This window comes from Balaenoptera physalus, assembly GCF_965194825.1.
Source record: "Balaenoptera physalus genome assembly, chromosome: 14".
NCBI lineage: Eukaryota > Metazoa > Chordata > Mammalia > Artiodactyla > Balaenopteridae > Balaenoptera > Balaenoptera physalus.
The window spans coordinates 55,523,002-55,550,270 of NC_138893.1; the positions used below are offsets into that span (position 1 = coordinate 55,523,002).

At 39.2% G+C, this 27,269-nt stretch overlaps 1 protein-coding gene across 1 annotated transcript in view; it reads right to left on the reverse strand.

Annotated features, from left to right (window-relative positions):
• Positions 1 to 17,389, reverse strand: part of CYP2C18 (cytochrome P450 family 2 subfamily C member 18) — a gene marked incomplete at its 5' end in the record, with an annotated part of 42,240 nt that extends 24,851 nt beyond the window's left edge. Inside the window, 8 exon segments of the mRNA XM_082423517.1 lie at positions 1,325 to 1,501; positions 4,001 to 4,021; positions 4,023 to 4,162; positions 8,345 to 8,494; positions 8,667 to 8,724; positions 8,728 to 8,829; positions 15,483 to 15,664; positions 17,323 to 17,389. Coding sequence (XP_082279643.1) covers positions 1,325 to 1,501; positions 4,001 to 4,021; positions 4,023 to 4,162; positions 8,345 to 8,494; positions 8,667 to 8,724; positions 8,728 to 8,829; positions 15,483 to 15,664; positions 17,323 to 17,389 — 897 coding nt within the window.
• Positions 17,390 to 27,269: the final 9,880 nt, after the last annotated feature.

The following is a 27,269-nucleotide window of genomic DNA, read 5'->3' on the forward strand; positions in this document are numbered from 1 at the left end:
TGCAACAAGAGAAGCCGCTGCAATGAGAAGCCCGCACACCACAACGAAGAGTAGCCCCTGCTCGCCGCAACTAGAGAAAGCCCACATGCAGCAACGAAGACCCATCGCAGCCAAAAATAAATAAATAAAATAAAATAAATAAATTTATAAAAAAAAATAATGGTGGCCTCAAATGAAGACATTTCCTGCTCTAGATTTAGCTTTTTACAGTGTGTTCTAGATTCTGCCTTTCCCCAGTTCAAGAACAACTCCGTCCCTACATAAATGGTTTTTTATGGCATCTATATTACTTTTGTCACAGTTTCCAACTTGACCCTACCACTATTCAAATTCACTATTCAGATTTACTATCTGAATTTTTCCCTCCTGGGTTGAACTTCTCAAATAGGGAATTTGGTCTTATTACTGAAATTTCCCATATAGTCCCTACAATTTGACTCTCATCCTCTCCTCTAACTAACACCAATCCTTATAGATCTCTGATACTATGACAAGATGGACAGATTGATTTTATTTCAGAATCTTCTGCATTTCCATGGTCCAGACTTTCATCAAGCCAAAGTCCAAAGAAATTAAAAATCTCACAGCTGGTCCTTGAATTCCATTCTCATCATACAGATCATTCTACAGAACTCCCAGAATAATCTTCCCCAGTAATTATTTGCATTCTACTCTTGTTCTGGCTCATACATCTACCTGATCAAATCACAACTTTTCCTGCCAACATTCACGTTTACAGTAACTTGACAGACAGCAAACTCCCACTCCACATCTGTCCAAATTTATTTTTGGTTACACTCATTTAAGGCTTCTCTCTTCCATCCACCTAGTCTCCTTACCACAACACACCTCTGAACCTCTCATGACACCATTCTACCAATCTGAAATTCCCTCCCCTATGACTTATTGCAAATATGTGAAGATCTACATCAAACCTCAGGACATTCAGGAAGCCAACCCAGGCTAAGCCCTTCCTTCTCACTCTCCCACATGCTGTGTGAAATGATCACATCCACCTTCCTTTTACGGCTCAGTATTTTGTATTTCTCATTTGTTTGTATTTCCATTTCACCCGAGACGTATGTTCTCTTTCTCCTCAGGTAGCCTATTAGTACCTAACGAACAGGGTCCATGTATTGTCATTTAACAATTCAATTTTAAATCTCCTTTGATGCTCAATCCAGATCCACGCACACGTAAGTACCCAAAGTGCTGGTCAAGCATTTCGTCCACAACCATTTAAATATCCCTAATAAGTACAGAACTAGTCAATGAACAAAAAAATTCAAGCAAACAGATAACCAATCTGTCATTAATATTTTACCTGTTCCATTTTGATCGGGAAACAATCAATGAAGTCCCGAGGATTGTTAATGCCCAGAAATGCTTGGTGTTCTTTTATTTTCTCCAAAACATAGCTTTTTACATACGCAAAAATTTTAAGTACTTTGTTATGACTCCCTGGGAGATAGTCCATGAGAGCAGGGAAATTATTGCAGACCTTAAAGATTTTAAAAATATATTTATTAAACTAAAAACATATATTGAAGACATATCTACCATATGCCAAGCCTTGGTTAAAAACTGAAGTGAATAAAAAATGGTCTCTTTCTTCAGGGGGAGCATTTTATAGTGTACATTAAAATAATTCTTCATGCTGCTAGAGATATTTAAGGGAGAAAACTCTGACCAGATGATGAAAGTTTATAGCAATTTCCTATACTCATACATCAACCTTATGGTATTAAAGCATATTTATGTCAATTCTCTCATTTTTTAAATTAATTCTTCCTTACAACCTTGAAACACAGAATAAGATGAATTACTATGATTCACATTTTGTAGATGAGGGCAGAGGTTAAGGAATTTTGAGTAACCTGATATTGATCACAAAGCCATTCCCTGCTATTTCTACTACTATCAAGCAGCCTCAGAAGTAGAATCACTATATTACAACTCAGAGGGGTGCAAAAACGGCATGAAACCCACCTCAGCATTTTAGGGATAAAGTAGCTGTGCACCAGAGCAGGTAAGTGACTTTTCTAAGATCATGTGATTTTATTTAGGCAGAGTACAGGACATATCAGCTCACCACAGGGCAAAACTGTGGTGTTTGTTTATGATTCATACACCATAGAACCAATCATTTTGTCATCCCAAGCCCAATTACGCTGTCAGCTAGGATCCCAACTGAAGCATCAAACACCCCTGCCCTAGTCGGTGTTCCCCGGAAGCACCTCCGTTCATAAACATTGTCCCTCCTTGAAAGAGATATTCTCTTCCTTCCTAAATTAGGATATTTCTGCTAAGTAACATGATAAAGAAATCACTACATATTTGAGGATAAGCCTTGTGGGTAATGGAAACCTTTCATCAAGGACCTGGATGTCCATTGAGTGTTATGGCCATCCTTTTGGACAGTCACCAAAGTAGTTTATGGAAACTGGGCTTTGGGGGTAGTGGAAATACCACTGGCCAGGAAGCCAACAGGCTTGAATTCCAGCTTTATACTCAGGCATTTCTTTTCTTTGTAAAATAAAGGCTCAGCCACCTTTCCCAGATGTTCACTCTATGACAATAAGGCAGGACTGCTGTGTTCAAACATTCACTTACAGAATAACATCAGCAAAAATGATGCAGCAGACAGTTCTAAAGGCCTATCCCCCTACAAAAATGTCAGAAAATCAAGCAGAAACGGTCAGAATCAACTTTAAAAATGGCAGGAAAGATCTGTGGCTTGTTTTTTCTTTTTCCTTTTTTTTTTTTTTTTTTTTTTGCCCTTGTCCCACTTCCATCCTCGGCTTGGCAGTAGTCTTAACAAAGGCAGCTTGTGGTGTGGGAGCCTGGTTCCTGGTTCCAGAGGGACCAGAGCAGACCTCAGTCACGAAGACCGTGTTTCTGTGTTCTAACCTGTCTGGGGCCACCTGACAGACTGACACAGGCACTTGTTTTTGTTTCATCTAACCTAGAGTGGAAACGCAACAGGGATGTCTCAAACACCTTGCAAGATTAATGAACAGCCCACAGCCACCTGGGGCAAAAGATTACAGTTAAGGCATACAACAGAGCACCAAACTCCAGGAAGAAAAGCTGGGGAGGGAGTGCCTTTGGGGAATTAGGACATTCAAAAGCACCGCTGTATACTGAGAAATTTAGAAAGCTACACACATGCACAGAGCCAATCTAGAAGAGTTATTTCCTTCCTCCCTCCCTCCCTCCCCCCTTCCTTTCTCTCTCTCTCTCTCCATCTCTTTCTCTTCATCTTTTTTTTTTTTTGGCTCCTCACATTCACGGATATCGATATCCATAGACTCCAGATAGAGAACAAACTAGTGGTTATCAGAAGGGAGAGGGAAGGACGGAGGGGCAGTATAGGAGTACTGAGGGAAAAAGGGTTATTACGGGATTATATGAAATCATGTGTGTGAAACTTTTGAAAACTGTAAAGCAATACAGAATTTAAAGACTGTTTCATTCAATTTAAAAGAATGAAAAAAAAAAGAAAAGCAAAAGAAAGATCTATCACTCCTAAAAAAAAAGACATCTCTCTCCAAACACTAGCTGAACGTAAGCTAAAGGAACAGAGATTCCAGTGACCACACAAGGCCAAAAAAAAAGAGACTTTGCGAAAATAGTTTAGAAAAGTCACTAAACAAATAGCTACAGCTTGTAGAAGGCAAAAAAAAAAAGAAACAAACAAACAAAAAAACTATAGGGACTTCCCTGACGGTCCAGTGGTTAAGACTCCATGCTTCCACTGCAGGGGGCAGGGGTTTGATCCCTGGGCAGGGAATTAAGAAAAAAAAAAAAAAACTGGAGCAAGCCAAAAAAAAACAAAACAAAGAGAGGGGAGAATCTGATTCCCAGGGTTATCACGTTGTAATATCCAAAATGTCCAGTTTTCAAACATTCACTTCACGGCTTGGTCCATATAGAATTTTGGACTTGTCAGAGAAAAGAGCATAAACAATTTCTCAGGAAGAGAGGATCCTGACCTCACCCGGATCCATGGGGAGCTCATAAATCCTGAGGTTTTCATTAAAGTTTTCCAGCAAGTTAACAAAATTCTGATCTGTATAATCAAAACGATTCTGGAAAATAATGGAGCAGATCACATTGCAGGGAGCACAGCCCAGGATGAAAGTGGGATCACAGGGTGACCCTAAAGAATTGAAAAGATTTATAAAACACTATTAAAATATAAATATAAAACTTTGTTGTGGATAACAGATAATTTGAGAATCTCTGAAGCAATATCTACCTAGAAATTCCCTTATCAGCAAAAATTTAAGCATGCTTAAAATCAACACATCACTGTTCCCTTAAACATGAATTGACAAAATGGATTAAAGACCTAAATGTAAGGCCAGACGCCATCAAACTCTTAGAGGAAAACATAGGAAGAACACCCTATGATATAAATCATAGCAAGATCCTTTTTGACCCACCTCCTAGAGAAATGGAAATAAAAACAAAAATAAACAAATGGGACCTAATGAAACTTAAAAGCTTTTGCACAGCAAAGGAAACCATAAACAAGACGAAAAGACAACCCTCAGAATGGGAGAAAATATTTGCAAATGAAGCAACTGACAAAGGATTAATCTCCAAAACATACAAGCAACTCATGCAGCTCAATATCAAAAAAACAAACAGCCCAATCCAAAAATGGGCAGAAGACCTAAATAGACATTTCTCCAAAGAAGATATACAGATTGCCAACAAACACATGAAAGAATGCTCAACATCATTAATCATTAGAGAAAGGCAAATCAAAACTACAATGAGATATCATCTCACACCGGTCCGAATGGCCATCATCAAAAAATCTACAAACAATAAACGCTGGAGAGGGTGTGGAGAAAAGGGAACCCTTTTGCACTGTTGGTGGAAATGTAAATTGATACAGCCACTATGGAGAACAGTATGGAGGTTCCTTAAAAAACTAAAAACAGAACTACCATATGACCCAGCAATCCCACTACTGGGCATATACCCTGAGAAAATCATAATTCAAAAAGAGTCATGTACCACAATGTTCATTGCAGCTCTACTTACAATAGCCAGGACATGGAAGCAACCCAAGTGTCCATCAACACATGAATGGGTAAAGAAGATGTGGCACATATATACAATGGAATATTATTCAGCCATAAAAAGGAACGAAACTGAGTTATTTGTAATGAGGTGGATGGACCTAGAGAGTGTCATACAGAGTGAAGTAAGTCAGAAAGAGAAAAACAAATACCGTATACTAACATATATATATGGAATCCAAAAAAAAAAAAAGAAAAAACAAAATGGTCAGAAGAACCTAGGGGCAAGACGGGACTAAAGATGCAGACCTACTAGAGAATGGACTTGAGGATACGGGGAGGGGGAAGGGTAAGCTGGGACAAAGTTAGAGAGTGGCATGGACATATATACACTACCAAACATAAAATAGATAGCTAGTGGGAAGCAGCTGCATAGCACAGGGAGATCAGCTCAGTGCTTTGTGACCACCTACAGGGGTGGGATAGGGAGGGTGGAGGCAAGATGGAAGAGATATGGGGACATATGTATATGTATAACTGATTCACTTTGTTATAAAGCAGAAACTAACACACCATTGTAAGCAATTATACTTAAAATTATACTCCAATATATTGGAGCAATTATACTCCAATAAAGATGTTAAAAAAAAAACAAACATGAATTGACCATTCCATCCTAGTTTGTTTAATAATCGTTCTCCAAATACTCCATTTACATCACTGCCTTGAATCAAGGTGCTGGTTATTTTGAAGAGCGAAAGAACAAAAAAAAATTTAAGGGTCAGTTTTTTAAGACAATAATTCAGGTTATCTATCAGTGCAAAATCACGTCTGTCTGGTAAACTTGTTGACAATTAAGCACTGACGTAGGAAGGAAGCAATAGTTAGGAACCTGGAAACGTTTTATATATAGTGAATAGCTGAAGGAATAACTTGTAGAATTAGGAAAGGAAAAGACTAAAGAGAGAAAGATTATGGAAAAATTCAGGTGTTTGATGGAACAAAGAAAAAAAAAGCAAAAGCTGTCCATGTTGTACGAGAAGAAAACTAACACAAATGAACATGAATTGTAAGATAGATTTGTTTGCCTAAAATAAAAATAGGTAAGAATTCTTCATTTCAAACAAATCACAGGGCAAACAAGAAAGATTAAATTGATAAATGGAGTCCTTTTGTTTCTTTATTGCAGTATGGAGAGGAGGTGAGGAGGTGTGGGGAGGAACATCCTGCTCTAAGAAATAGTGTCCCTCATCACCAATCAGGCCTCACATTTAATTTATTTGGACAGAACAGGCCCTCTTGTGGAATTCTGGGATATTGCTACATATAGCCATCAACGGAATACCATATGCTGTTACAAATTTTTTAATTTGAATTTAGATGAAGTCCATCATTTTACAGACAAATAAATTAAAGTAGAGGAAAAGTAGTTTTCTTTTTTAGTGGTCAATATTTACATGAAATTGCTATAATCGGATGATCGATAAACTTTATATGCAAAAAAAACAAATCATATCATACATGTAATTAAGGGTGACTTGAATCAAAGTGTTGTGATGAAACGATAGGGAATTAAGTAATAGGAACCTATTTAGTTAAGTGCTCCTATGCCAGGCTCCTTTTCAGCTGAACCATGCCAAGACACTAAGCTCGCAGAAAAACTTTTACTTTAGAAGGTAGGGGATAATTTGAGAAGGTCTTAAGATTTCTGTGTGTGTGGCAGCTAAAATCTGATTTTTAATCTTTCCTTTCACTTGAGAGAGAGACTTACAAAGCAGGGTAATTTGGAATTCAGACTGAAAATAAGATCCATCCTAACAAGCACTTCATAGGTCAGTACAGCTGACAGTAAGGGGTAAAATATTACCAAAGTACCAAAATTGGTAAAAAATTACCAATTACCATCCAATTGTTTTAAAATGTACTTGGGTTTTATTTTTATTCAGATGGTAAGGCCAACAACAGATCAGGAGATGATAAGATAGTTTATTACTCATACTTCCCAAGAGGAGGGGGCACACTACACAAGGCCACATGGGGAAGCACCAAGGTCAGTCAGGAGGCAGGAGGAACAAGGAGAGAGCATGGGCCAAAGCCTTTACTGGGGTTTTCATGGAAGAATGAGCAAGGCTGGGTAGGTATGCTGACTAAGTTTAAGACTGGATAGTTTGGGTAATTTCAGAGGGCTCTAGGCCCTAGGGGTGGTCCCTAGTTGTCCTGTAACTGGCCCTGGGTTGATTTAGGGCAGGGAGAATATTGGCTTGGCGTGTGAGGGTTTCATAAAGGAGGTTTCCTGGGGGTATTGGCTTTGGATAGGCTGGTTTGCAAATCAAAGGAGTGCTCACACACAAGATGTGATGCTCTATCTCAGAATTAGCTAACCCTGGGAGAGGCAGTTGCTCCCTGGGTCTGCAAGGCCCCCAAAATGTCAAAGTATCATAAAGTAGAGAAAACAGAAAACATGATTATTATATCAATAATGGGGGAGGGAAATATAAAGAAAGCTGAAAACAGAAGAAACTAATAGGGAAGGCAGGGTAATGAGTTATTAATAATAGTTGAAATCTGTTTAAATAAATCATTTTATAACCTGGTATTTGTGTAATGTTCAGGATTAAGCCACAGCATCTATTTCTTAAAATATATAAAACAACACTGTAAGTAGGGAGCAACATTAAATAACTGAAGCTGATCATTTTAAAACAGTTATTTACAAGGAAATCACAATTGATGAGGTCTGCACTAAGGGATGCCTAAGCAACTAAAATCATAGACAATTATCATTACTGGCCAGAACAGTAGGCAATGGGTCTCAGAAGAAACCCTAAGACATGTGAGTGAGGCGACCATACAAATATAGGCCAATCAAGTGAAAACACATGTCATTTGTTTCACGCTCCATAAGGGTGTGACGAGGTCATTCCCACCATGTCCACTTGATGAAATGTTCTGGAATACATAACCCACATTTACACTATGGGAAAAAACACTGTTCTCTAATGCTAGAAAAAAACGAGACTCAAAACCTTCTACCTTCATGACCTAATGATTTGAAAACAAAAAGTTCAGGACAGGATAAGATTAAATGACCTTTAATCCACACTATATGCACCATCATGGGCGTACACACACACAAGCATAGATACACAAAAGCCCTCTTGGCTCTCTCCTCTCTCCCCGCTCCACAGGAGGGCTCACAACCATGACCCATACGAAAGATGCGGCTGTCCCTGAAATGCTTCCTAGGATGTCACTGGACAAGGGAGCAGTCTGTTAAGATGAGAGTTACAGAGCACAGAATCACCCACCACTGGTTTTTCTCAACTCCTCCACAAGGCAGTGGGCTTCCTCTTGAACTCGGTCCTCAATGCTCCTCTTCCCCACCCTGAAATTCCACAGTGTCATGAGGGAGATGCGCCAGATCTCCTTCCATCTCTTTCCATTGCTAAAGAGGATTCCTACCAAGAGGAGAAACAGAAACTAGGAGGGAGGCCCTAGGGAAGGAGGAGTGAGCTGACACTTGGCAGCCTGGCAGATGGACCCAGCTCTGCTGGGGGGCTCTTCAAATTCCTCTTTTCCATCCTCCCCACCCTCACTACCAATGCTGAACATGCACACATGCACACCTACCATGTCCCTTATTAACTCTTTGAGACACAGGGAGACTGCCTCTTCCAGAAAACTCTTCTCACAGATCAATCAGGGCTTCTTTCACTGCTTCATAACCATGCAACACAATGGTGGGCTTCAAGCCAAAATACCCAGTGAACACAGGGCCATACGCTTTTGAGAGCTGGGAAATGTAAAGAAAATGCAAATATAAGCAAAAGAAGTCACAATTTGGTCTATTTTGCTCATGATTAAGATTGTTATCAACATCATGTTGTTGATGTTTTTATTCTGCCACACATAACCTCAAACATTTCTGGATCTTATATATGTATAATGATAATTCAACATCCATTCATGATAAAAAAAAAAAACTCTCACCAAAGTGGTTGTAGAGGGAACATATCTCAACACAATAAAGCAGAAGACCTAAATAGACATTTCTCCAAAGACAACATACAGATGGCCAACAGGCATATAAAAAAATGCTCAACATCACTACCTATTAGAGAAATGCAAATTGAAACCACGATGAGGTACCACCTCACACCAGTCAAAATGGTTATCATCACAAAGTCTACAAATAATAAATGCTGAAGAGGGTGTGCAGAAAAGGGAACCCTCCTACACTGGTTGCGGGAATGTAAATTGGTGCAGCCACTATGGAGAACAGTAGGGCGACTCCTTTAAAAACTAAAAATAGGGGCTTCCCTGGTGGCGCAGTGGTTGAGAATCTGCCTGCCAATGCAGGGGACACGGGTTCGAGCCCTGGTCTGGGAAGATCCCACATGCCGTGGAGCAACTGGGCCCGTCAGCCACAACTACTGAGCCTGCGCATCTGGAGCCTGTGCTCCGCAACAAGAGAGGCCGCGACAGTGAGAGGCCCGCGCACCGGGATGAAGAGTGGCCCCCGCTCACCGCAACTAGAGAAAGCCCTCGCACAGAAATGAAGACCCAACACACCCAAAAATAAATAAATAAATAAATAATTTTATTAAAAAAAAAAAAAACTAAAAATAGAGTTATTATATGATCCAGCAATTCCATTCCTGGGTATTTACCCAGAAAAAAACAAAAACTCTAATTCGAAAAGATAATGCGCCCCAATGTTCACAGCAGCACTATTTACAATAGCCAAGTCATGGAAGCAACCCAAGTGCCCATCAACAGACAACTGGCTTAAAAAGATTTGGTGTATTTATACAATGGAATATTACTCAGCCATTAAAAAAAAGACCAATAAAAAAATAAATATTATTTTTGAAAAAGAATGAAATGTTGCCATTTGTAGCAACGTGGGTGGGCCTAGAGGATAATATGCTTAGTGAAATAAGTCAGAGAAAGAAAAATACTACATCATATCACTTATATGTCAACTCTAAAAAATAATACAAATGAATTTACATACAAAAGAGAAAAAGACTCACAGACATAGAAAACAAATGTATGGTTACTAAGGTGGGGGACAAATTAGGGGTATGGGATTAACAGATACAAACTAATATACATAAACTAGATAAGCAACAAGGATTTACTGTATAGCACGGGGAATTATACTCACTTTCTTGTAATAGGTCACCAGGAAGGAAGATGGCGGCGCCCAAATCGCGGTGCACTTCCCGAGGCGGTGGTTTGGTACCACAGGCGGGTCAAGAGTCTTCCCCTGGTACTGCGTGAGGCCAACTCGGGCGCTCGGGGGTTGCTGGAGGTGCCGCAGGCTCCGGGTCTGTTCAAGGAGTTCTTCCCCGAGAGGGGTACGAAGACAGGGCTCCCAGAGCTCTTGGACGGTGGTATGGCGGGCAACTTTCCCCAGACCATCTACTGCACCTTCGACCCCATGACTCGCTTCCTGTGGGGCATCTGCTGGCACTGTTGGGCCTGTTTCACTTCCACCGATTGGGCCACAAAGCGAGCGCGTCGGTGTGAGGTGCCACCGCGCGCCTAGGAGACCGGAGCGGCAGTACCTGGGCGCACAAGGCCCTGGACGCAAAGCCCGTGCAAAGCAACGTGCGCGCCGTGCGCCGGGGGCTCTAGGCTGCTGATCACCAGCAGCTGCTCACTAACGGGCAGACGCGGGGCAGCTGCGCGGTGCTGGACAGCTCGGCGTGGTATCAGAAGCAGCACCTGGGGGACTTCCTAGCGGCAGCGGGCGGCCACTTCCGCGCGGGCACGCTGCTGAACCGGCCCAGCGTGCAGACTCGGCTGAAGACCCCGGTGGCGTGAGTTTGGCCGAGTTTTTATACCAGGTGAACCCTGGAACAAGCGTCCTGGATAATACATGCTGCAAAGCAAACGCCGTTTCAGACCGTCCTCGAGGGTATCGGATGATAACGGAAGGCGGAGTCAGTACAAATCACAGGCAAGTAACGGATCCTGAGAGTGTTTTAGTTGTTGGACAACATATTCTTAAGAATGGACTTTCGTTACTTAAAATAGGAAAAAGGAATTTCTACATTATAAAATGACTTCAGCTATGATGAAAAATCCTTCTGGTGGTTCAAATTTATCCATCATTCATTCTCAAGACATACGAACGTATAATCTTCGCTTATGCAAATCAAACAACAGAGAATGGAGTATACTCGAGGCCTCACAGCGTGAGTGATTTCATTATTTATATAAGTTGGTTCTGTTTGTGTAATAGTGGGATATTTTATTTCCTGGTCCTTAAACATTAAGGGCTACCACAGAAAGGCATGATTTCCGGGGTTAATCTCTTTTCATAATTATTCTCCATGAAAAACTAAATGCTATCTTTCCTATCCTGTCCTTCTTGTTCTTTTGAAGACAAGGAAGAACAATGAAAAAGAGGTAGTATAAGAAATTGTAGGGGTGGGGGACTTCCCTGGAGGTCCAGTGGTTAAGGCTCCGTGCTTACCCTGCAGGGGACACAGGTTCCATCCCTGGTTGGGGAACTAAGATCCCACCTGCCGCGCGGCGTGGCCAAAAACAAAAAAAGAAATTGTGGGTACTTTTATATCAGGTGAATATCTCACTGGATTTTTTTGTTGTTAAGGAAGCTAGTACAGTTCTCCTTTAAAAAGGAGAAAAGTTAGAGGAAGCCATATTTGACATTAGAAATTACGGTAGAAATAGTTTCCTTTGGAAAAAAAGAAAGAACAAAAATCAGTACTTGACTTTTCAGGAAGTTTCTAATTCAGTTTTCCAGCCCCTTGCCTGTGTTCCATAGAATTAAATTTACTCACAGCCTTATTTATTTGTTTTTGTTTTTTTTTACTTAGTAAAAAAGGTATCAATGTTTTATAAATTTATAAGCTTTTAGTTTTTAAAGTTTCAAATTCTGCCCCCAGGCAGATTGCAACTTGAGATGAACTGAAAAGTTAAGTAATCAACAAGATAAAATAGAGGATAATCATATGAGTATATCAAAAGATAAAAGGGATAAAGAAATTTCAGGTCAAATTTAAAGTATTTGGAATCAAGACTTAGTTAAATTAAGCTCTACATTCACTAGACAATTTGATCCTCCAGAAATGTTTCTAAAATCTGAAAAATCAAGGTAAAAGCACCCCTGTTTCCCCTGAGGATCAAGTGAAACACAAACACAAATTAGTTTACAATCAGATTTGTTCTAGAAAATCTTACAGGCAGCAAAGCATGGCTTTAGAGTTCAAATTCTAGCCATTTACTACCTGGGGATTACTTGGAGCAAGTCACTATCTTCATATGCAAAAATGGAGATGTAATAATGCTCGAGTCAATTAGGAAAACTCTAATAGAGAAAAAAAGTCATAAAACTTTCATACAGTATAAGCTGTATTGCTATGTTCCAAAGTAGATTTAAATGTTAGAAAGCCATAGTTTATCCAAACCTTCGTCTGGGAGTAAAGTTAGGAAGAATTCATTTGTTGACAAACTTTAATGTCACTTCATAGCAGCAATTTTATTTACATAGTAAGAATGAACATACAGGTATCCATTATAAATGTCAGACATCATCTCTACATTTCAAAACTTTACTCAGTTTGAGGGCTAACGAAAGAAGTTTTTCTCTTTCCATACCTATCTTGCCTCTGTTCTTCTTTGTACAAGGTGTGTAGTACTAGCAAGCGCATTACTGTAGCAGGTCACATTTTCAATTTGAAATTTGATGTGCTGGGGAAAGGTGCATGACGAGGTGTTTTCCCCCTTACAAATTCAAAAAGCTAGAATAGAATGGTCATCATCTGACCTACCTGAAATAAGTAAGTCACGGATTGCTATGATTTCAAAATTGATGTCTAATGATGGCAGAGTAATTTTAAAGTGTGCTAACAAACATCTTGGAAGCATGTATTCTACGAAGATGGTACTACTACCAGATTCAAAGTAGTACCATATCATATCAGAACGAATCTGGTTTTTTATGTTTGAGATGAGTTGCTGAGCCTATTGTTTCTTAGTAAATGGGTACCATTAGCTAAAGGTAATGGACATATCCATATTGTTCCTGCGAGTAGTCCTTCATAAATGTCATGACTTTAAAAATTTTAGTATCTACAATATATAATTGATCTTCAAATTTATAATGTAATTCATATCAAGAACCACCTGGAGAATTTTAGTAAAATGTTTATGTTCTAAACCTCACTCCCAACCCCCTGAAAGCCTTTAGGAGTATGTGTGTGTGTCCAGATGTTTTTCTTTAAATAATAAATCTCCACATTATTTTCATTTAAAAAATATCTTGTGATAACATACAATGGAATATAATCTGCAAAACAAACAAACAAACGGAATCACTATGCTGTACACCTGAAACTAACACAATATTGTAAATGAACTATCCTTCAATAAAAATGTTTTAAAAGACTAAATATGATGGTGATTATTATATCACCTCTGATGTGCCGGGCCATGGCCTGGGTACTTGGTACTCAGATTCATCATATCAAAACTTTAATCATCATATCATCATATCAAAACTTTGAGCTAGGTTTATTTACCCTGTTTTATAGATAGAGATTAAGGTTCAAAGGCTTTCCTGTTTATTTCCAGTGTCTCACAGTTAATAAATAGAAGACCCCAATTTTTTTTTATTGAAGTATAGTTGATTTACTTCAACTATAATGGTGTGTCAATCTCTGCTGTACAGCACAGTGACTCAGTTTTACACATATATACTTTTTTTTAATATTCTTTTCCATTATGGTTTATCCCAGGAGATTGGATATAGTTCCCTGTGCTGTATGGTAGGACCTTGTTATATATCCATTCTAAATGTAATAGTTTGCATCTACCAACCCCAAACTCCCAGTCCATCCCTCTTCCTCCCCCCAGCTCCCCCTTGGCAACCACAAGGCTGATCTGTGTCTGTGAGTCTGTTTCCGTTTTGTAGATAGGTTCATTTGTGCCATATTTTAGATTCCACAAATAAGTGATAACATATGGTATTTGTCTTTCTCTTTCTGACTTACTTCACTTAGTATGATAATCTCTAGTTGCATCCATGTTGCTGCAGATGGCATTATTTTGTTCTTTTTTATGGCTGAGTAGTATTCCATTGTATATATGTACCACATCTTTATCCATTCATCTGTTGATGGACATTTAGGTTGTTTCCATGTTTTGGCTATTGTGAATAGTGCTGCTGTGAACATAGGGGTGCATGTATCTTTTTGAACTATAGTTTTGTCTGGGTATATGCCCAGGAATGGGACTGCCGGATCATATGCTAATTCTATTTTTAGTTTTCTGCGGAACCTCCATACTGTTTTCCTTAGTAGCTGCACCAACTTACACTCCTACCAACAGTGTAGGAGGGTTCTCTTTTCTCCACACCCTCTCCAGCATTTGTTATTTGTAGACTTTTTAATGATGGCCATTCTGACCGATGTGAGGTGGTACCTCATTGTAGTTTTGATTTGCACTTCTCTAATAATTGGTGATGTTGAGCATCTTTTCATGTGCCTACTGGCCATCTGTGTGTCTTTGGAGAATGTCTATTAAGGAGAAGACCCAAATTTCAACACTGCTTAGTTGACCTCTGATGCTTAAGAAATTTTTCAGTCCCCAATGCCTACCTTGGAACCAATATCCAGTTGACTGCTTCAGAATCACCTGTAAAGCTCATCCCATAGGAATTCTGACTCAGTAGTGATAAATACTAGAAATCTATATTTTTTAAAACCACCGTAGATGATTCAAATTCCCAGCCCAGTTTAAGATCTGCCAGTATTACTTACAGAAAGAGAGCAAGCATCACAAAGGCAGTGCCAGGACATGAGCAGCTCATGGAAGAACAGTTTCTTCCATCCTGCCTCATTCTTGGCCACAGACAGCAGCTTTGTGCAGAATCCAAAAGGATTTTATTACCACCCAGCTGGCTCTGACTAATTACTTTTTTCTTTCATTCACTCATACTTGTCTTACTCCCAAGCTATTTCCTTAACATCAGGCATAATTTGCTTCTTCACAGAAGTTCAATTTTCATAGCTATTCTGAACAAAACACAGTTTATATAATAGATGACTTCTTGAATGAAATCTCTAATCACAAAACATTTCCCTTACCATTTACCTTCAGCCAAAAATCATAGCAAATGGTGGTGAAACAAAGGGAAGAAACACTTCAGTCTTTTGTCACGTTATTATTTTGATTCAACCATACAAAGACCTAAATGTTTCTCTACTCACAAAATGCATTCCACTATTGACAATGACAGACCAAAAGTAATACTCGAAGGGAGTGTTTGCCTTAAAATAATATCTTTTAATAATTTTATTTTAACATATTGTAATGTATTTTAATATATTTTAATAAAGATAGTTTACTTAAAAGTAGATGTTCATTTACTTTCCCTTTGCAAGCCACTGGAGGAACATAAAACCTACTTACATTGGTTAAGGATTTGCTGATGTCCTTAACATCTAACTGTAGGATATTGCCAAGAATTGGGAGAGGAGTGGGGCCAGTTGGGAACTGCCCTTTCCCGGACCTCTCTTTCCAGAGTGAGAGGAGAAGCAGACAGGAGAGACAGAGCACCAGGACCACAGCCGGATCCACTGGAACCTTCTCTTCTTACTCAGACAGCTGTGAACCTGAAATCTAAAGCTTTTATAACAGTCCCTGCTAATTCAGCTTGTGCCTCTGACTCGTAAAGTGAACAATCAGCTAGGTCTACTTTAATTTCCCTTTTGAAGGAACTTTAGCTTTGTGATAATTAAAATATGGTGTTCTTTGCTCTTGCCCTTTTTTTCAATGCCCCACCTGGGCATTCCAGTTTAAGAGGTCTGGGGTGGAGCCCAGGTACTGGTAATTTTTTTTAAACACTCCAGGTGGTTGACAACCAGTGAAGTAAATGATTTGATCAAAAAGTTGCTCAACATTCTGGATTCTCAGATTAGTAACCAGTTAAGAATGTATGACTTTGAGGGCAGTCCTTGTATATTAAAAAAAAAAGTTTATCCTTTAATGCTTTATCAAACACTAATATACTTTGTCCTTGAAAATGAAAACCTTTTGAAATTTTTTAGTGTACTGTACTAACATTATAGCTTCCCAAACATAAACCAGCTAACATAACTCATTCATTTTGAGGGTCCAAACATGTATCAAGTAAATAGCTAAGTAAATTTACACACATTTTACCATTAAACTCTCCCCCTCCCCTCAGAAAAAACACTAGAAGAAGAAATTTTTAATTTTTATTTTTCAGATGGGGAAAGGGAAATTCAGAGAACAGGAGGTCTGGCCAGTGTCACACAGCTAATAAGTGACAAAACTGGGATTTGAAATAATATCCTCTAATGCCCATGGTGGTACACTGTGGCTTACACCACAGCTGCCTCAAGAACAATTTTAGGAAAACAAAACCAAACCCCCAAAACATTAGTTTCTCTGAGCGTACACCCCGTGAATGTCTACAGAATAACAAGTTTCACACTAGATAGATGTTCGTTACTTGACTGTAAGGATAAAAGGGTCGTGGGTTCTCAAGATATAAAAGATAGGGATTCTCCCCCTCCATCACTGCAGATGTGAAACTTGCTCAGGTAACTAAGGGAAGGGCTAGTTTCAGGGGGCAGAGCTTGAGAAACCATGACTTCCCCCACCTCCCAGTCACCTCCAGATACATCTGCTTTGGTTGCTTTCTTTGTTCTGTCATTGTAAGAAATAATGGAATGAAGTATGCACAGCAAGGAAGGGGGATTTTGACAAAACAAAAGGTGTGGATTCAGTGGAAGATGGAAGACAGGGACTTCACTGAACAGACTCATGGCCCAGAACCAATGCAACATGCAGACCTGAACAGGAAACAACACTTAGTGGTCATGAGGATCTAAATGTCACTGGAATTATCTACATTACTAGATCACTAATAGCAATGCTTATACAAAGACATATTCTGTGAAGATATCATCATATTTGGTTTTTTATTGAAGTATAGTTGATGTACAAAATTATATATTAAATACAAGTATAAAATACAGTGATTCACAATTTTTAAAGGTTATACTCTATTTATAGTTATTATAAAATATTGGCTGTATTCCCTGCGTTGTACAATATATCCTTGTAGCTTATTTTATACATAATAGTTCGTACCTCTTAATCCTGTACCTTTATGTTACCTTACTCCTTCCGCCTTCCCTCTCCACTGGTAACCACTAGTTTGTTCTCTATATTTGTGAATCTGTTTCTCTTTTGTTATATTCACTAGTACAGGAGTATGTACTTTTCCAGTAGAGTTTTAAGCTGTACTTGAGGAAGCTTCTACGGAGTCCACAGAGTTCACTGGACATCCTCAGGGAAAAGAAAAATAGCCACTCTATAAGCAGTTCTTATATTTTCCTATCAAGTGTTCCGATTTTCAGAGCTCTAAAATACTTTATGCTAAAACTTCTTATTTTTGTTGCTCTGCCTTCTTTGTATTTCCTTTTCAATTTCTAGCTTTTTAAGCTACATTATTCATTGTTTGATTCATTTTCACATGTTTGTCCTAAGTGTTCAGAAGTATTATATGGTATGAATTTTCTTCATTGAATAATATTATCTATATTCTACGTATTGTTGGTATATCTGTTGTTAGTATTTTAAAAGTATTGTGGAATATTGTTTTTGGTGCCTTCTTTGATCCAAAGATTTTTTTTTTTTTTTTTGGCCATGTGGCTTGTGGGACCTTAGTTCCCCAACCAGGGATTGAACCCAGGTCCACGGCAGTGAAAGCACAGAGTTTTAACCACTGGATCAGGGAAGTCCCTGATCCAAAGATTACTTAGGAGAGTTCTGAAATCTCCAAGCAGTTGTTTTACTTACTTCACACTTTGTTTTTAATTATCCTGAAATTGGATTACAGGAAATGATCTCCATTACACTATTTAATTTTTTTTAAATTGAGGATCTTTTATAGTCCAAAATGGCGAATTTTCATTAACATTACATGGTCATCTGTTATTAACATTTGTTCGACATTTTTAATTGTATCTCTCCTTCATTCTACATCGACCAGAGTTTTAACTGCCTGATGGGTCAGCAGAACATGATGTATGAATCTCCAGCGATGGCAAAGGATGGCTTTCTCCTTCCTTCATTCATTCAAATGCTCATTCATGTATTCCTCTCACAAAAATACATGGAGCACTGGGCCCCTAATCCCAGTCAGGCCCTGCCCGGAGCACTGAGGACATAGGGGCAAGTGAACACAGTTGTTAAGGAAGGGGTGTGACCCCACATTGGCAATGGGAGGAAGATCTTTCCAGGCTGAGGGTACAGCATGCCTAGAGGATTGGATGGGCCTGCTGGGGCCACAGAGGGAGAAGTGTAAGTAGAGAAAAGAAAATGCTAAGGGCAGGGTGGAGGGTGTGTGAGTTTCCATTGCTTTGGTACTGCTCACTCAACCCTCTGCAGGCATGGTCTGCCCAGTTACCTGTCACAGGAGTGATTCTGGGCAGAACCCAGCTCGGTGATCTCCACAGTGTGGTGTGGTCCAGCTGGCCACGGGAGCAGCTGTATAGGGGACTCTGCTTCAGGAGCCACTATGGAGGAACCACTTCCTGGTAGGGATGTGGACCTGGAGCAATCGTGGCAAATGCTGAAGAGTTTCCTGGCAGAATGCACTGACAGTGAGACACCCAGTCTCGCTGTCCCTGGATATCAGTGGGAGACGGTGGAGTGTGCTGGGATGGTTCAGGTGTTCATAGCTCTCTTGATTTTAGGCAGAATTTTTCAGGTAGTCAAAGAATGGCTTTCTCTACAGGGAAACAAGGAATCTGCCAGTCAGCAGTTCAGCACAAGCTGTAGCAAAATGTAATGCTCCTGACAAGTTTCATCCTGTGAGGGAAGAGGATGCAAATGCAGAAAAGTCTGGTGACCTCGACTTGTTCAACCGTATGATGAGGAACATCATATGTGTTGTAATAAAACATGGGGGGAAAGAAAATCCTCACTATTCAGACCAAGAACGGTTGATATCTGTTCCTGAGGAAAAAAGAAAAAAAGATCTAGCCTCTGGGAGATGAAACCAATTCTATCAAAAAAAGTGGAAAAAGCTAAATCACAATTAAAACTACTGTGGGCGACTGCAAAGAAGGCTCAAGGTCTCCACTGTGAGCCTGAGTGTAGAGTCCAGTCATGTCTCTGCAGGATGCTCCAAAGTCAAATGCATATTCAAACATTCAAAATAGCAAGAACAATCTATCCTACACCCACATGGCTAAAAAAGAGAAGAAAAAGCCCACCTGACAGATCATCATGAAGGTGTCCAGACTGAAGAATCTTCAATCAAATGGGCAGATCAACATCCTGAGGAGGGAGGAAATGAAATGACTGAGCTTTAACAGAGACAAGAAGAAGAGCAACTTAGAATGACCTGTCATGGCAGATCGTGACTTGGCAGCAAGAAATGGGAAGTTCTGAAGCAAATGACCTAACGATGCATGAAAATGATGAGCTCAAGACCTACAGGAAACAATTCAAAGATCTCAAAAAAAAAGCTGGCAAGAATCGTTTCTTCTTCACAGAGGCAGCCTGTCCGTGGAACTAAAACCTCAGGAGAGTTTTGGAGGGAACTGAATGAAACTTCATCATCTACAGAGAAGAGGTTGCAAACCTGAGACAAAGAAAAACCCTGTGATTAAACTTGAGCTCCTAGAAGTGGTCCCTTGGACATCTGATGATCCCAAAGGACCATTTGCTCCCCAATCTCTGTGCACGGGTGCTGCTTCCCTTTCCTCAGACCCTCCCCCTGAGTGCCAGGCTGACCTCCCCCTGCAGCTCCGTTCCCCAACCCATGTTTACTGTGAGTCTAAGGGGGGAGCTCCTGGCAAGAGGATATTCACCACCACCCCAGGAAGCCCGAATACACCCCTCTGAATCAGATCCTACCAAGGGGTTTCTGTCTGCCTTTTTGTCCACCATGGCCTGGCTTTTTTCCCTGGACACTGCCATTCTGAAATTTGAAGTGTGTTACCTGTGGCTTCCCTCATGACACTAGCCATAAAAATCCTAATACACTGGTAGACTTTTATGTCACTGAGTTTCTTATTTTCCTCAAAATATTTTGGAACTATGCATGTATTTATTTTTAGAATACAAAGCTCACTTTTGGCAAGTGGTTTTACTTTCTTTCATCCTGATACTAATATTTCAGGATCGATTCAGTTTAAGTCATTCCCATTATATCATACATCTAGAAATAACAAGCAGTAGATATTTCTTTGATGAGTCAGTTCATTTTTGTTTAAACAATACAATATCTGTGAGCAGTTTAATCCACAAAGGCACTTGAAATTTAAAAATACTTTTCTCTGTTAATGTTTCTATCTACCAGTGTTACAAGAAAGAGCTGAAAATTGCTTCTTGGTCTCAATAAATTATGGTTGAATTTTTAAATGACTAGTGTGTGGTGACTGAGTGGAGAGGGCAGTCTGTGGAGTGGGAGTCCAACAGGACTGGACCCATCCATGTCTAGTGCCCTCTGGCTGTGTGGAGCTCTGGAAGGGGCTGCACTAATTGTAGATGTTCCATGAAGAAGGAGGTAGCCTCAGGCTATCACTTGTTGCCTCTGCCCCAACTCACCAGGAGACCTGGTGGCCACTGGGGACCCTCAAACTCTTCACTGGAAAGATGGACCTATCCCAATATAATTCCCTCTTCAAAATGGTGTCTTTAGGCTTCACGTGCTGATGTCCTCAGTGGGATCTTGCCCCAAGAGCTTGGGTGGGGGCCTTGGTACTGGAGGATGAGGTATGGAGGCAGCTCTGCCCAGTAGCAGGGCTGACACAGAGTCAGGTGTATCCCCAGGGCTGGCACGTGGACGGGTGTGGAAGCAGAGTGCACAACTGAAGTCTCAGGTATTTGGGCAAAATGTCTTGAGTCTCAGGCCCAGGCCAGTCCCATGCTACAATCAACAGCCCTGAGTCTGGTCCAGAGCCACAAACACTCAGGGCAGAGCAGCTGTCATAGTCTTAAGGGGACACAGATCCTTTGTGTCAGCCATCATGAGGCTGGGGAAATCGCATGCCCCCTGCCCACCACCAAGTCTCAGGTTCCCCATCTGTACCTGGGTCCAACATTAGGAACTGCCTACGGTGATCCTGGGAAGCTTCCAATATGAGTAGAGTCTTTGAATCAGAATAAACATGTTGCCCCGACCTGTTCCCATTACTCATCCTGAAGCAGCAGTGGTGGTGCTGTTGAGCAAGAGGGGCCCTTTCATTTCTGTTCAGTGGTGTGATGGGAGAGTTTCACTTTCTCATGAAAGTGGGCTAGCTAATCTATCTCACCTTCTCACAGATAACAATGATTCAGTCTGGGCAAGTTTTTCATAAGAAAACAGTTCACAGAACACGTTCGGAGGGCCACCCAAATCAAATAGATCCTAGAAGGGATTACTTGAGAAAAAGGAACTGCAAGGAGTGAGATCTCTTAAGAGTGCAGCTTTTCATCTGAGGACAGGTGCCCAGATGCACTAAGTATCAAAATTCACGCAAATGACACAGGATCAAATAGAATATCTAAAAAGTCATGTTGGTCAAAGAAATTGATCTTATAATCAAAACTATCAAAATCAAAAGTCAGCTTTGAGTTCAAGTGGCTTTCTTCATGAATTCTATCACATTGAAGGAAGAACCAACATCAAAGTTATACTAACCTTTTCAGAAAGTAGAGGAAGGAAGAACACTTCCTGATGTCTTGTAGAAACCAATTATTACCCTGACACCAAACCTGGGAAAGACATCACTCAGAAATAGAATTACACACCAATATGGTTGTGATCATGCTCACATTGTCTTAACAAAATATATTGATCCAGCAACAAGCATAATATCATGACCAAGAGGCATTTATCAACAGGAATACAATATAACCTTTAAAATAAAACACAAATTTTAAGTCCACTCTTGTTAACTAAGTAAAAAAGATAAAACAAAAATTCACCTCAATAGATTTGGGGAAATTTGGAAGAAAATCATTACCATCATTATGGAGAAACCCCCCAGCAAAATTGGAATAGAGGGAAACTTCCTCCATTGATAAAGTACATCTGTAAAGACTCTTGAGTTAGCACTATCTTTATCAGTGAAAAATGGAAACATTTCCCCACACTATGGAGAACAAGGCAAGCACTCATCACCTCTACTCAACATTAGATAGTGGATTTAGTAAGCGAAGTATGGCAAAAAAAAAAAATGAAAACAGAAAAGAACATTGAAAAGGAAGAAGTAAAATTTTCCTTCTTCACAAAAGATATGAATTTATAGGTAGAAAACCTGAATTTGTTTGTAAAAACTACTTACATTAAAGTGTACCTGGTTTTTCCCTCCTAATAAACACTTCACTTGTTTCACTAAAAAAATAAAAATAAAAATAAAAAAAATAAAACGTACCTGGGATTTGTTTTAATCAGGTATGGTAAGACACGCAGACACAGAAATGGCTGTCACGAAGGAAGAAATTGTTGCCCACAGCTCCCTAGAAACAGGAGGCACAGCACACCAGGCAGGGCCACATGTGGACGCTCCCTGGTCGGTCAGGAGGCAGAGGGGGGTGAAGGGAAAGCATGGGCGAAAGCCTTTATCCTGGTTTTCGTGGGAAGGAATGAGCAAGACAGGGTAGGTATGATTAGTAAACTTAAGATTAGCTGTTTGAATAATTTCAGCAGGTTCCAGGGTGTAGGTACTGCCCCTTGCTGCCACGAAACTGGCAAACTATGTTATTACACACAGGTATATGAATTTCAAGGAAGGGAAAAATTAATCTATAGAAATAGAAAAGTATTGTTTTAGGACAATTATGGACATTGATGGACTGGATCGGACATAAGGGGACTTACAGGGGTAGTTATAATGTTTTATATTTTGATCAGATGGTTGTTACATGGGTGTTAGCATTGATCAAAACTCATCAAATTGTACAGTTAAGATATGTACAATTCCCTGTTGCTAAATTTCACCTCAATAAAAAAGAAATTATGTTTCTATATTGTATTTTTTAGGTATGCTGACATACAACATTATATTAGTTTCCAGTGTACAACATAATGATTTGGTATTTGTATATATTGCAAAATGATCACCACAATAAGTCTAGTTAACATCCGTCCCCATACATAGTTACAGAATTTTTTCCCCCATAATGAAAACTTAAAGACTTACTCTCTTAGCAGCTTTCAGATATGCAATACAGTATTATTATTATTTTTTTTAATAATTGTATTTATTTTTGGCTGCGTTGGGTCTTCGTTGCTGCGTGTGGGCTTTCTCTAGTTGCAGCGAGCGGGGGCTACTCTTCGTTGCAGTGCATGGGCTTCTCAGTGCAGTGGCTTCTCTTGTTGTGGAGCACGGGCTCTAGGCGCATAGGCTTCAGTAGCTGTAGCGTACAGGCTTAGTTTCTCCGTGGCATGTATAGTCACCATGCTGTACAGTACATCCCCATGACTTTTTTATTTTATAACTTAAGGTTTGTACCCTTTGACTACTTCACACATTTTGCCCTCCCTGAGCCCCCACCTCTGGTAACCACCAGACTGTTCTCTGTATTTAGGAGCTTAGTTGTTTGGGGGTTTTTTGTTGTTTTCTTTTTTAGATTCCACATATAAATGAGATTATATGGCATTTGTCTTTCTCTGTCTGACTTATTTCACTTAGCATAATACCATCAGGGTCCATCCATGTTGTTGCAAATGGCAAGATTTCATTCTTTTTTTATGGCCAAATAGTAATCTCTTGCATACATAGACCACATTTTCTTTATCCATTCATCCTTCAGTGGACATTTAGGTTGTTTCCATATCTTGGCTATTGTAAATAATGCTGCAGTGAACATGGGGGTGCACCTGTTTTTTCAAGTTAGTGTGTTCATTTTCTTAAGATTAATACCCAGAAGTGTAATTGTTGCATCGTATGGTAGTTCTATTTTTACATTTTTGAGGAACCTCCATACTGTTTTCCATAGTGGCTGCACCAATTTCCATTCCCACCAACAGTGCACAAGGGTTCCCTTTTCTTCACATCCTTATCAACACTTGTTATTGTTGACTTTCTGATAATAGCCATTCTAACAGGTGTGAAGTGAAACCTCATGGTTTTGATTTGCATTTCACTGATGATTATGATGCAGAACATCTTTTCTTGTGTCCATTGGCCATCTGTATGTCTTCTTTGGCAAAATGTCTATTCAGATCCTCTGCCCATTTTTTAATCACATTGTTTGGTTTTTTTTGCTATTGAGTTGAATGTGTTCTTTATATATTTTGAATATTAACCACTTATCAGATATATAATTTGCAAATTTCTCCCATTCAGTAGGTTGCATTTTCATTTTGTTGATAGTTTCCTTTGCTTTGCAGAAGCTTTTTAGTTTGATATAGTCCCACTTGTTTATTTTTGCTTTTGTTGCCTTTACTTTTGGAGTCAGATCCAAAACTTTATTGCCAAGACTAATGTCAGGGAACTTACCACCTATGTTTTCTTCTAGGAGTGTTATGGTTTCAGGTCTTAAATTAAAGCCTTTAATCCATCTTGAGTTAATTTTGTGTATGTTGTAAGATAGTGGTCCAGTTTCATTCTTTTGCATATGGCTGTCCAGTTTTCCAACACCATTTATTGAAGAGACTGTTCTTTCCCCATCATATATTTTTGGCTCTTTGGTGTAAATTAATTGACCATATAAGCATGGGTTTACTTCTAGGCTCTCTATTCTGTCCCATTGATCTACCTATCTGTTTTGATTACTGTAGCTTTGTAATATAGTTTGAAATCAGGGAGTGTGATGCCTTTAGCTTTGTTCTTTCTCGGATTGCTTTGGCTATTTGGGGTCTTTTGTGATTCCATACAGATTTTGGGATTGTTTGTTCTATTTTTGTGGAGAATGCCATTGGAATTACGATGGGGATTGCATTGAATCTGTAGATTGCTTTGAGTAGTGTGAACATTTTAACAATATTAATTCTTTCAATCCATGAGCATGGGATATCCTTCCATTTATTTGTGTCTCCTTCAATTTCTTTCATCAGTGTCTTACAGTTTTCAGTGTACAAGTCTTTTACCTTCTTGGTTAAACTTATTCCTAGGTATTTTACTCTTTTTGATGCAATTGTCTATATTGTCTTTTTATATCAGAGGCAAGAGGACATTAAATTTTTAATTATCATTTAAAATAACAAAAAAAATCATGTACGTAATAAATCTAACACATTACATGAAAAAATTCTCTGGAGAAAACTATAACACTTTATTGAGAGGCATGAAAGAAAATCTAAATAAGTATAGGGCTATATACCAAGTCCACTGATTGGAAGAGCCAATATTGTGTAGATGCTAATTCTCTTCTAACTGATCAGTAGACTCAGTGCAATCTCAAAGCCCCAACAAGGTTTTTTTCCTTTTCGTAAAGGAAAGGAAATTTATGTTCCCACATAAATAAAAATCCCAGTAATAGGAGGAGCAGGAGGGAAAAGGTGAAGGAGGAAACAGTTGAGGGGAATGGAGAGGGGGTAGAATGAGAAAGAGGAGAAGGGAAGTTTTACTCTACCAGAAATCAAGACATATTATAAAACTAAGTAATGGGTGATAGATACAGTAATAGCAAGAACAGATGATGTGGATTCTGTAGAGCAGAGTGGTTAATGAACATGCCCCAAGGTACGTTATCATTATCATTACTTAGACAAAGTTTGCAACAAGACAGATTGCTCCTAGGTAACCTTGTGAACTGCTCCTATGATTTCTGTCTCAGTCCATCATCATGAGAGTCCCCACTGCAGGGCCCTGTCCTAATCTAGTCGCTCTTTCCTGGCATCAACTGGTACACCAGAATTTTACTATCCCAACACCTCAGGTTAAGGCTGCTCAAGCCTATGCTGATGCTCTTAGCTTCATTCGACCTAAGGAATCTGATGAAGAGATCACAAAGTTATTCACAGAAAGAAAGGCTTTTTTGCTAAAAGTATTTCAATAGATGTCATAGAATTTCAGCCCTTGTGGGGAACTGCTTGGTTATTCCATAAAAAGGCCTTAGACCAATGTTATAAACTCCTTACTAGCCACAGAAATCTTGTTTTTAAATTTTTAACATCAATAATTTTAGAAGGGGTATGTCCTCACCACTTTATATGAGGCCTCAATATTTCCAATTGTCTTCATTCATTTTCTTTACTCTCCTAGTTCCTGCCTTGATCACTAACCTAATCAGAGACACCCCTTGGTAGATGCCTGGCTCATTTATGTAGGATGGTAGAATGGAAAGGATTCAGTATAGGAAGCCAAGAGATCTTGGTTCTGAGTCTGGCTTCTGCCCTGTCATCTTTGGGAAGATTGCTTTCTTCTCTAGCCTTAGTTTCCTTATCAGTAAAATGAAGCCAGGAGACTTCTTGTTCTCTAGGGTCCCTGAACACAGGAATAATATGTTACAGAACTCTGGTAGGAATTTTGGTACTCAGTAACCATATGATCAGGGTTTTAAACACTTTTTTTTTTACTATCACTTTCAGTAAGAAACACATTGACATGAAAAGAAAATGTGCACACACAACCACACACAAATGAATTGAAAAAATAAAAAAATGAATGAATGAATAAATGAATACATAAGCACACTACTTGGTTCAAGTAGGTAAGTGCTGGTCTAATTTTGTGGAAGTATAGATATATACACAAATCATTCCTAGACAATATGCATTAAAAGCCTTACATATATTTACAACTCCAGATTTAACAAAATTGGTTGAACAACTTAACACACACACAGTGCTAGGTAAATGGGTAAATGTTGTTAAAATGGGCAAATCGTTCCTAGACAATATTTATCAAAAGCCTAGAAAATGTTCACACCTTCAGACTTACAGAAATGTATCCCAAGAAGCAAATCAGAGACTTACAAAGACCTATATAGGAGACGGTGCTATATATCCAACACTTATCCAGTAATAGACAATTACTTTAAAATAATAATGATCCATGTATATTGTAAAATAATTTAGTATGTACTCAATAATATTCTTGGAAAATAATTATAGATATAAATTGTAAATCTTATACTCTTACTAGGAAAAACAATTTGCTAGGTTTTATATACAATGTGATCCTGAGAGTGTAAGTATGTATGTGCTTTTAATTGTGCACATAGAAAGAGATAAGGAACATGATTTCCGTGTTTTCCAAATTTTCTGAAATTGTTACTTTT